Source organism: Halyomorpha halys, unplaced genomic scaffold, assembly GCF_000696795.3.
Source record: "Halyomorpha halys isolate HHAL.00 unplaced genomic scaffold, Hhal_1.1 Scaffold148.1, whole genome shotgun sequence".
NCBI lineage: Eukaryota > Metazoa > Arthropoda > Insecta > Hemiptera > Pentatomidae > Halyomorpha > Halyomorpha halys.
The window spans coordinates 1,006,391-1,019,037 of NW_027112919.1; the positions used below are offsets into that span (position 1 = coordinate 1,006,391).

The following is a 12,647-nucleotide window of genomic DNA, read 5'->3' on the forward strand; positions in this document are numbered from 1 at the left end:
TTTAAGTTTTCACTTATTTAAATATTATACATTTTAGAAATGTAACTCACTGAATAAATACATAATTTTTAAATTATCTTACATAAACAACCAAATGGATTAACATAAAAATGTTTAATGGTAGGTATAAAAATATATAAAGAGTATGATTGTGGTAAGCATATACATATAAAAATTCGGATAAAACTTCTGATCCAGATAAACTATTGTTCATCCTTATCCTTAGCTCCGTGTTTGAGAATTCGAGTGAACTCGATGTAATCAAACATGCCGTTCTTGATAGGGGCTTCACGATACATCTCGTCGACCTTGTAAAAAAAATTCACAATTTAAAATAATATGAATATAAGATTTTCAAGATCATTAACACATTATTCTGTTTCTACAAATTTATATATAAAAGGGCACTATCAAGAAAGATAAATAAACATTTTTAAATATGAAAATATAATTAAAACTAGTTAATAACAATTTGAACTAGAACAAAGATCAAAATTCGTATATCAAATAATCATACTAACATTCAATTCTTACATCAAGTAAAAGAAATTCAATTAGTTCAAAATTAGGCAAGTAATCAATGTTTGAGAATAAAAAGTAAAGCTTTAACCTGATTTATCAGTTTGAAATAGGATCATATTATTTTACAAAAATATATGATTGATTCTGAATATTATTTAGAATCTCTCATTTTTTTAAAAAAATTAAAAAATAGTATGAATTGGTTCCAAGAAATACTTTAAAAAATGCATTGACCACCTTCAAATAACTCACAATGAATGTGTTGGAGTTGGATTACCAAAAGGGAAACAATAAAAGTAATAACAGTATCCAGTAATAACAAGTCAATTCCTATAGTAATTGATTATTAAAAATCTGCAGTACAAGAGCCCGATGGGAAAAAAGTTAGTTATTTTACCCAAATCTTACATAACTTTAGTAAAAACTATGTATAATATCTAGTTAATATTGATGAGTCTGTCAAGTATAGTTCTTCAGGAACTACCTGATCTCAGGAATCATTAAACATAGAGATCTCTATTAAACACTCATATTAAAGCTAGTTTAATATACTATATAGTAGTTTATGATGTTTATATGATTTGTAGGGGTAGTAGTTATTAAGATATTTGCCAAAATAAATTTACAAAATTTCAATTTCTAGTTGTTCGAAAAACATTTTTGATTTATTAAAAAATATACCTAAGGAATTTAGGAAAGATTCTCCTTATTTTAAACAAATAGTTTGAATTTTTAACAATTCTAAAGAGCAATATATAATATTGTGATTTTATAAGGTGGATTCAATAAGGAGAAAAGATAATGTACCAAATTAAAATTATAGAAAATGGTAATGATAAGTATGGCTGATAATGCAATGGACCCAGAACATTGTTAAGGTTAAATGAGATAAATTAAAGAAAGTTATAAATGGAAGAATTTTTTTTTTTTTTTCACTTCATCTCATTAAATAATTGTACACCTCTTCCAGTCCATTAAACCAAAACTATTAAGATGATGGGTCAACAAAGGAAGTAAGTTTTAACTAGAAAATGTAATTTATATTTTGTTTTAAGCAAAATAAAATTGTTCATTTTATTTTTTTATGAACAAAAAGTATATTTATTTTTTTAACCTACATAGAATAGAAAAACTTACATCTTCATCAGTGAACCTATCGCCCATAGTAACCAACAATTCACGAAGACGTTCCTCATTTAAGTAGCCACTGTTATCTTCGTCAAAGCATCCAAATGCATTTTTAATGACATCTTCAGGATCAGTGCCTTGGAGTCTTTCACCGAAAAGTGTCAAGAACATGGTGAAATTGATAGGGCCAGGGGCCTCGTTCATCATTGCTTCAAGATATTCATCGGTAGGGCTCTTTCCTGAAAAATTAATGTTAATAAAAAACTGAAATGCCACACGGACCCATTTCCCCTTCCTATATACAACATACAATAAATTCAGTGTATTTTATTTTACTGCATAAATTGTAATAGTATTAAAAATACTTTAAAGTTCATATGGAAATAAACTAAAAAACTTAATGATATAAGGTTCTAATCCATAATGCATGGAAGTGAGTTGGCCTTTATGGTATGTTGCCTCTATAAATCATAAAAAATTCTTTCACAAAGTCCTATCTTAACTCATAGAAGGTAGGGTGAAAAAAAGTTTGGCACACTTCCATAGTTCTTAATTAGTGATACTGGCCTCTGTTAAGACTTAGATATTTATCAACAAATCCTGTTATATAGATCAAATGAAAAATATGTACCCATTTAAAGCATTAAAAATTCCAAGATGTAACTAAATATCATTTTAGCTATTTATCTTCCTCTAAAACTAAAGATGTACTTCATATAAACAATCATCAAGGGCCGCCCATAGCTCAGTGGTTAAGACACAGTCTTACCAATTTGATGTTTATTGGCGGTGCCGGTTCGAATCCAGCCTGGGACGTCGACTTTTTTCATTGCGTGGCGGTCCCACAAAATGAGGAACTTTGACCCCCAACCATGGTTAGGCAGTATAGGACTCCAATGGGAGTCTTGGCCGAAAAAAAAAAAAAAAAAAGAAAAAAAAAAAAGAAGTATATAAAAAGAAGTGAAGTGAACAATCATCATCATCTTGAACAGAGTGGGGCAAAACGTAAATAAATAGTTGTAAGCTATTTTGTTCTTTTAATAGCAACCCTGACCATCTTCTTCATATTTTATATTATATGGTGAACTATTTATATATATAATATCATTAAAGTTAATTACTTATGGCATTCTATTTCTTATTCAGTCATAATATAATACGTAACATTTAAATACTTAATATCAATATTTATGTATAAATAAATATAAAAGCATAAAACGTTATGTTAGAATTATAATGTAGTTAAATTTGTATATATCTATGTATCACGTACTGTAACTACTTTATTAAGTTCATTAAAGAGAATAAAGAAAATATAACAGAAATGTTTGACAGTGAAGTACTTTATACTGATTTGAAACTAACAATATCAATACAATAAATAGTGTTATACAAAATAATTCAACAAATTTAAGAAGATAAAGATGATTTTGAGTTTTAGACGAGTATTAGGAGTAGATCAATATGTTTGCAAACATTTGTTTCCTCCATCTATACCAATCGTAAAAGTAGAGGTAATTTACAAAACATGACAGAATTTTTAATAATAAATGCAATGATGCAGTTGGAACTGTATAACTTTATCTCTTTTAAGATTTAAACCCAAATTCCACAGTAAAAGTGAAAACTGTTGCACCCACTACAATTATATAGAGTATGATATTTACTGTCATAATAACAGGATTTTTTAAGGAGCTAATAGTACTATCAACTATCTGTGCATGCAACTTAACGAACAACCACACATTGATAGCCTGAACAATAACAAAGCACTAATCTTATATATAAATTATTTGATGGTTTATGATCATCAGCCTTTATCATTCCTTTACCAAATCTAACTACAACCGAATTAGGTTCACAATCAAACACATGAACAAAAACTGTCAAACTTTCTCACAGTTGGATTTGTAAAATTACTTGTATAGCAGATATCTATCATGTGAAAATGGACCTTTAGTTGTCACAATATAGGTTTAATACCCCATTATAGTTGGAGAGGAAGGTTATAATGATTATAAAATATGTTGTTTTATGAAACAATGGTTCTATGAAAGATGAATCAATTATGGAGGTCAAAAAACCTTTATTTTAAAATTTAAGTAAAATCCCTGTGTGGGATTTAGAAATATATTATACAAGCTGACAGACCGAAATTACTTTAATTAAAGAATTGGTTAGAGAAGATCACAATATCCCCAATACTGTGTACTTTAAAAACTTTTTCCCAAAGTTAAATAAACCCATACCTGTTATTTGGGCTTCTTTTTCCATAGGGTATATTATATTGACAGTTCATGTTTTATATCATTTCATAGATAAGCTACTAGCTTATTTATAAGAGAAACCGTTTCAAATGAAGCAAATTTGTAACGGAGTTATATCTTTTGAAAAAAAGTATATATTTTAATTAACAAACAAAGCTGTTAAAAAATCAATTAGTGATTTTAAAATCAATTCCAGGAAAATATAGCTCTTAAAAACAAGTGCACATTATATTAAAGAGGCTGGAGAAAAACTAAAGGCTACAAAATATGGTTTTATGTGTTTATACACGTTTTTCTCGAGTAAGACTTTACTTAAGTCATTTCCTAGGAATGAAACCTGATAAGGACTGCCCGAATTTTATCCATATAGTCCACAGAAATTCTTTGGTTTCTTTGAATAAGTCTTATTTGAAGAACATGAATTTGGCAAGTACTAATTCAGAACAAATCAAAAAGTAAAAGTAATTCATATGTCAAATTTGAAGAAAGAAGTAAAAATAGGAATTCATCTTATATTAAGAATGATCAAACTTTCTATTTATATTATCATAACATAGTAATTAAACTAATGACACTACACTGACATTGAAAAAATCCAGATAATTTCCAAGGTTAATGATGATACAGTCAAACTATGTAGGACAGTATTATAACTTAATGAAATTATACTTTTGGCAAAGATTGAAAATAATAATAAAAAAACTAAGATCAGTAAAAACTACACATAAGATACAATTAAAAAAAAGTACAAACCAAGTGAAGCCAACATATCATGAAGATCTTCCTTGTCAACAAATCCATCCCTGTTCTGATCAATCATGTTGAATGCTTCTTTGAATTCTTGAATTTGGGCTTGATCGAACATAGCGAATACATTAGAAGTTGCTCTCTGAGCACGCTTCTTAGTAGTAGCTCTACGGCCGGCTGTTTTTCTTGAAGACATGGTTAAGTATTGTAATTACCTAAACAGAAACGAGTATCTGTAAGTCTGTATGAAATTTAAGTTATCATTTTGAAGAGAAATTGATTTGAAAATTTTAACTTCGAAATTTACATTACAAATGCTGAATTTGATCAAAACGAGTTCATTACATTTTCTAAAACACTAAAATAAAAAAATTGTTTATTTTTTAGAAATTTAGAAACCTAAAAAGCTATCAAATTTTCATTGCACAATATTCAAGGACTAGAATCCATAGAAGAAAATATTTTGGGAGATATAATGACATAAGCTAATGAATAACTTACTAAAATCGAGTAGGAACAAAGTTACTTAAACAATAAGTAATTAATACAGCCTAAAAAACTGTTATAGAAATATAGACAAACAAAAAATGTAAACGACCTATGAGTCACTCAGCTGATTAACCTGTACACGTAATAGTATTAACCACACCTTAAAATAGAAATACCCTCAACTGATAAGAAATTTTATTATTGTTATAAATAAATCTATTGGCTAAAAAAATATATGTTATTTTTTAAGGATAAAATAATTTAAACCCTCTCAAAGGATGAGATAATTGAAGAAGCTGATTCTTTGGCATATTTGAATATGATTCCCAGTTTAATCTTATTAAAATATTGTTATATTAAAACTTATCGTAAAGTTATTCTATTTCCAATTGGTGAAGACTTACAATAAGTTAGTCTGGACGGATTCGGCCAAGAACTGAACTTCTATGACCATATGTATCTTGTCCCAGTTTACCCTCTCTCACTTCTCCTTTTTTGGTCAGATATGGCTTAAGACGCATTCCTTTTATGGTTGTCTTCAACCTTCTTAGAATTTGAGTTGATAATCTGTTCATATTTTTTATAAATTTGTTTAAAAAAAAATTCATGAATTATATAGACATCGTATAAACTTAACCAAATCGCTCAAATATCTCATATTCTATAATTTGTACACATTTCTAGAATTTTATATACTTCTTATTGAAATATATACTATACTTCTTTATTATGAAAAGTAAAACGACTTTGAAACTATGTAAAGTCTCTCTTATACTTCTATAAATAAAAGTAATATTGAAATCTTAAACAATTATTACAAGTTTTCATATATTTTATGTACACAAGTATCATTAGATAATGTATATAATATTATTTTCATTAATAAAACATGTAAGTATTATTATTTGACCAATAAAAAAGTATAACAATGATATAATTTAATAAAAAGTATAATTCTTGAAAACAGATCTTGGCCTCAGAGATAACAAAATTAATTTTTTCAATTTGAGACAGATCTAATTAAATTTTTTAATATGTCTATGGCTGTCTGACTAGAGATGGGGTCGAAACGCTGAACCTTACTTGGTATTTTAATTATTTGTATAATTTAGTTTAGTTTTGTTTTTCGTTATATTTTAATTTGTTAATATAAATTTCCTAATTGTGTAATAAATATTTGTTAAATTGATTAATTGGATAGGTATTAATTATCTAAATATCCATGCTTTCTATGGAAGCATGTACATAGGTCCAATAAGTGGTTCTTGTATGAGTTCACAGCATAATTATCAGTAACAACATGGGAGCAGTGCTCGCACTTTTACCTACACTTTTAGATCTGACCCTAATTTTAATTGTAGTTATTTTATTACTGTTTCAATATCGTTTCATTGTTAATTAATTTCAGTTCATTAAAATTCTCTTGCTTAATTTGAAGCGTTCGGTTGTAAAACATGGTAACTGTATTTTTTTATAAATTGAAATTTTTGCTATTACTGGATTTTTGAAGGTTGATTTAATTAATTATTGAAAGAATTTTTAGGAACTTTGTTTTCTTAAGAGAATATTGTTAATATTGAATATTAGTAAGCGACTTCTAGTTGAAGATAAAACGCTGTGATTAACAAACATGTCAACATTATAAAACCTTTTATTTTAACAGTTACCATGTTTTAAGACCGTATGCCACATTTGTTAAAAGCTGTATAGTAACAACTTAAGCCTGCTTTTGAGCTTTATAATTTTAAACTTAAATGTAGTTAAAATCATGCTTCAAGGGAATTAAATTTCATGTTGTGTATAACTTCAAACTTTTTTATTTTGTTGTAAATTAAATTATACTAAGCATTATCTGAATTAGTACTTAACAATAAATATGGTCTTACGAGAATTCCATGTTGAGAATCAACACCTACCAGTAACGGTAACCTACACTCTTCCTGGTCTGCTAGAGATGTTCTTATTTTGGTTCATCCAGTTTTTTACCTGATAACAACCTTCAACAAGGTAGATGAAGATTCTAAAGTTTTTAGGAAAAAGTGCTTTGGTAAAACTTAACTGATGGTATTACTGTTGGTGTGTGATACAGAAATATAAAATATGAGTTATTCTGGAACAGACTTAGTTTCTAATTGGTCTCAGCGTTTCCCCTTGAGTTAATGCTGACTATATGTAAGGGTCTATATTTATAAGATTTATAAAGGGGTGTAAATTATTATAGAAGAGACTGATCCTATGAAATAGATAAGGATCATCAAAGAAATCTTTTACTGCTGGTTATTGAAATATAAACTTGATAAAGTCACAAAATTCCAAATTGTTAACTCCTGCTTTTCTAATGCGTAGTAAAGCTTATATAATACTTTTTCATGTTGTGAATTAGTACAACAGTATAGTTTTATAGTCATAATTTGTATAAAAAATTTTCATTTGAAAACATAAAAGAACCCAATAGAAAAGCTAAGTAAAATTAATTTATGAGTTGCAATATTGTGTAAATTAGTGCATTATGTTTTCGCATTACGTTTAGATTAATAAAAAATTAATCAATGATTAAATGCAAAAAAAGTTATATATAATTTATAATATATTGTGCATTAATAATCATCTATACATAACTATATTTGTTACCAAAGTTAAACCAGCATAAATGCCAACAACCATTATAAAATTAATGTATTAGATGAATTTACTTCTCCACTAAACTATCAAAATAGTTACATAAAAAATCATTAAATTAGACTAACATCAAATCTATATTTATATCTTGTGAAATGTTATTACTTGAATATCTGCTTATTGACTAATTTGGCAATCTGTCATTCTGTGGTCAATAGATTAAAAGGCAAATTTGTACCTACTTTCAAGAAATAAAAGCTATTATACATACCTATATAGGAGAAATAAAATAAAAATAATTTTATGTCTTAATTTCTTTTGAATGTGATTGTTTTTATTCTTCATGGCGGTATGTTGCCTTAAATGTGGTTACATTAGAGTTATTTATAATATTTTTGTATAATACAGTGTATTAAGATTAATTTATTATCATTTAATGGAGATTTCTCTTTCAATTCTAAGATAAAAAATCTTCTCATCATCTTAAAGTTGTAGTTTGTGTAGTTTTTAGGTTCCTAAAAGAAAATATATTTGGGATGTGATGTTAGCTGACATTATTTGTTAAAAATGTTGTATGTAACATATGAATTCTTCCATTCTTGTTTATGTCCTCTATTCTTAATAAGCACTAAAGTTGTATTTGATTTTTTCTTTTTTATAGATACCTAAATATATATTTTATTTTTATGATTTCTTTTTAAGCAGTGTAGATTATTTTTATTTATATTATATAATAATATCTTCCTTATAAATTTCTTTTTTTGATGTTTGGTGAATCGCACCATCATTAGGGCTCATCTGATTTACTGATAGAAATATAATAATTTTTGCTCTCACGAACCCCTTTGATCTGTGTCCAAAAACCGACTCTCGACGGATCGGCACGTGCATGTCTGAGTTCGCCATGGCTTGGCCAACATGTAGAGCCCCCTTAAGAGGTATTACTTTAAGATGGGGGAAACTTTAATTATGCTAAAAGGACAAGGAGCGCCATCTACTGGAAAAAGAAAATAGTACAACTGGCACCACCAGTAGAGAAAAGGGCCTACCAGAGCTGATTTAGAGGGCTAATCCCTTACTGTTAGAGCCTGTAGACATTTCAGGGACCTTTGGCCTGGTCCCACTCAGTTACAAGTCCTAGAGGAGATATGACCAGATAAGCAGGCGAGGAGTGTGGCACTGTGAGCATCCAGCATATAGGCTGGCACACTAATCAGCGGTTGAACATCTCAATAGGGGCTTCTGATCGCTCACACCAAGTAAGACAGCATCTTTCGTCTTTTAATTCACACAAAGTGGTGACCCATCATTATCATCATCTCATCTCAGCAATATAACTTCCCTACAATCTAAATTCACTAATATTATTATATTAACTTTGGTTTACCCTCCTCTCTATAACTTATTTCAATATACCTCTCAATATATTCTCTAATTTCAATATCTATTATTTATTTTAAGTACATACCAATCAAATGTTATTGATTTTAAAGCTCAAAAATTTAGGATCACCCAGGAAAGCGGAACTTATACCAAATATTAATAATGCATACATATGTTCCACTATATATTATTGAAAAAATAATTTGTTTTATTTTATTAAAAAAAATAAAATGTTACATATTTATAAAACTGAAGTTTTAGGAATTTTGTATATGTATATAAACTGGAGTTTAATTTTTAAAAAAACTCTTTTAAGAATATATATGAAGTGAATTTATTATGGACCTCTATTACTTATGCACACTAGATTTTTCTACAATCAATTCCAAACTTTGGCAATAGTACCTTTCGGAAACTAAAGTTTCTACTATTTTTCATTCAACGATTTCATGGGTACTCTGTAATTGGTATACTAAAAAAATTAATTTAAATCGTAGCTGTTGATTATTCAAACTTGTCTTTGTCTCTATGTAGGTCTTTCCTCTGCTATTAATATAACAATGTTAAAGAAACCTTAGGATTTTTCCATAATAAATTTAGTTCTTTAGTCTCTTAATCTTCTGATGCATAAAACATGAAGTTTAATCATTTAATTTTTGAAAATATATTAATTTATAGAGTTGTATTATTTAAGCTTAAAATTAGGAAATTTAAATTACTGCTGATAATTCACTTTACATTCATAATGTTTCATATTAACTATGAGTATTAACCATATTATGAACATTTATGTTAATTTTGAAATGTAAAAGCTTATGTTCACTTTTTTTAGCTTGAGTTGGGTTTGATCTTTTGTAGAAAATTGGTTTTATTACGCGTTAATGAAGCTCCTAAAAGAAAGAGATTTTGCCTGCTTTGACAAGGCCAACTGTGTAGATACGGATGGATCCACAAGATATGCGGATATTGTTGCTTTCCCTAAGAAGGGGAAGTCGGCAATCATTCTGGATTCCACTGTGAGATATGAAAATAACGACCTTGACCAGGCAAATGAGGTAGATAGGGAAAAGAAGGAAATCTACAATAAATGTATTCCTTTCCTCAAGGAGAGGTTCCGTGAGGGCTTCGGAGAACGAGACTTCAACGTGAGAAGCCTCTGGTTAGGAGACCGTGGAACGATTCCCAGCACAACTAGGAGCTTCATGGAGGAGCTCAGGGTCGATGTTCAGGACGTGGTTAGGTTGACAGAAAATATAATACTTGACTCCCTGGGAATCATACACCACCACATGCATGGAAATTAATGATTATGGGAGTTTATCCAGAAGTGGGATGGCATGCATGCATTGCATATCTTATTTGTTGTTTTAGTTATTATTTTTTATTATTTTAAATATTTTAATATTTGTTATATAGGGGAATTTATTGATAAAATGAAATAGGGGTTGTGAAATAGAAGGGAAAGGAATTAATCGAAAAACTTGTAGTTAGTTTGTAGACTGGTATTAATTGTAAAAGAAAACTGTGGAAGAAAAAAAAAATGTTATCTATCTCTATTATATTATATCATGTAAAAATATGTAACTTATAATCCGTGACTGGAATTGATCAGTATGCTGTGTAATGTAGGAACCCGATGTATTTGGGCTGCATGAATGAATAAAGTATTTCTTTCTCTCTCCTTGATTTGTAATTAAAATGTTTATTGGTGACTTAAATACATTGTAAAAGTAATTATGAATAAAACAACAGTGCTTCAGATCATTGGACAGCTAGCTTTATCTTTGTTTGGTTTGTTCACTGGTAGCATCTATTTGTGAAATATATATACTCTTTGTTGTTTTGTTGTAAAACCCTCCATGATCCACTACACTATTACCTTCTTCGCTTACAAATAGTTATTTGTAATGAATATTAAGAAATTAATCTCATTGAATTGATTCCAATTCCTTTAAAAATTATAATAAAAAATGTGAAACACTCAAATATTTTTATGAGAGTAGTTTTTTATGTATAAAGGTGTAATGATTGACTAGTAGTTATGTGTGCAGATCCAGAGATATCTTAATAACTTTAAAAAAAAAGCTGATGCACTTCATTTCTAAGATTAATCTTTAAGGAAATCAAACAAATCCCACAAAGTGGTAACATAAGCCTTTTTGAACAGACAATTATAGCGAGTAGGTTGTTCGATGTATGGCATGTTACAATCTCACAAGAGATCATAACACAAAAAAAAGGTCAACCTTTTTCCAAGTTTTTGTATAATTCACAATCTTCTCCTACTTGTTACACAATTTGATTTTCAAAATTTAGTTTTATTTACATTACTATCTTGTGTCCAATGATCCTTTGTGTCGTTGAAAATACAAATATTACAAACCTCAAGAAGTTTTATTGGGTGTTGAGTTCAATACTAGGTAAGGAAATACTATTTCTAGATCAACGTTTATGCTGGGGAAGTGATTTGATCTGGATAACGCTCAGCCATCAGGTTTTCTTCCAATTAAGTGTATCTTTGTATCTTTATAGTGTAGATCTGGAGGGTCTTACCCACAGAGTCGACCCACAGCAAATAAACTAGAATAAATATTTACCTGTCAAAGCCAGACTTGAAGCATGCGAGATAGGAGCGCAGTTTCTTATTCACCTTGCTTCTTGCTCACATGAAATATTGTCGAGATATCAATCGCTAGTTGGTCTCAAACATGATAAAATAGTGAAGGGTAATAACTGATAGTAACTTTTTAGCTTCTTTTTGCATTTTAAGAATATAAAAAAAAATATATTGGATCGCTCTTGTTAGCAGTCTGAAATTTTAATCAGATTCCACTTGCATAAAGAATCAGAAAGAAATTCATATAATATCATAAAATAAAATAAGGTAAACAAATATTCAAAGGAAGGAAAATAGAGTTAAGAAAAAAATACCAGTTTGTGTACACAATTTTATTGCATCTCATACAATGCAGCTAACACAGTTACAATGATACAATCTAATAAATCCATTAGCCTGTGATAAATATTTTGTTATATGTTTAAAGATAAAATTATAAGGTCAAGTAGTATGCCTACAAATAATTGTTCTTCATAATTTTTTTAAAATTTTGTTCACCTAAAAGAAACAAAATAATTCATTGTACATCAAAATCAGATATAATAACATAAAAAAATGGTCAGAAAATGGAAGGCACTTTTTTTTGTCAAATTTTTTGAACACAGGTAGTAGATGAAGCCGAAACTAAGGGACAGGATTAGGTACTAGGACAGTTACACCTCATTTGTAGGCACTATTTATGATCCTATAATATTTTGACAAATCGACAAGGTCAGTACCGGAATAGAGTAGATAAAACCATACTTGGATAAGCTTCAGATATTTAAAACTAATTATTAATTATTTAAGGAGGTCTCTTTTTCATGACAACAACTTATGCCTCCATAATGGACGAGGCTAATTATATTACAATTTACGACCTCTTATCTCGGTAT

The 12,647-nt window shown here is 28.6% G+C and overlaps 1 protein-coding gene across 2 annotated transcripts; it reads right to left on the reverse strand.

Moving 5' to 3' along the window:
* Positions 1 to 5,663, reverse strand: sqh (Myosin regulatory light chain sqh). 2 transcript variants are annotated; one of them, XM_014417206.3, is made up of 4 exons: positions 5,558 to 5,663; positions 4,671 to 4,879; positions 1,660 to 1,889; positions 1 to 308 (listed from the first exon to the last, which is right to left on the reverse strand). In XM_014417206.3, exons 2-4 carry the CDS (start codon positions 4,858 to 4,860, stop codon positions 204 to 206), a joined length of 525 nt encoding a protein of 174 aa, XP_014272692.1. In that variant the 5' UTR covers positions 4,861 to 4,879; positions 5,558 to 5,663; the 3' UTR covers positions 1 to 203. The 2 variants fall into 2 exon arrangements, with proteins under 2 accessions (XP_014272692.1, XP_014272691.1); XM_014417205.3 differs by lacking the exon at positions 5,558 to 5,663 and adding an exon at positions 5,166 to 5,309.
* Positions 5,664 to 12,647: the final 6,984 nt, after the last annotated feature.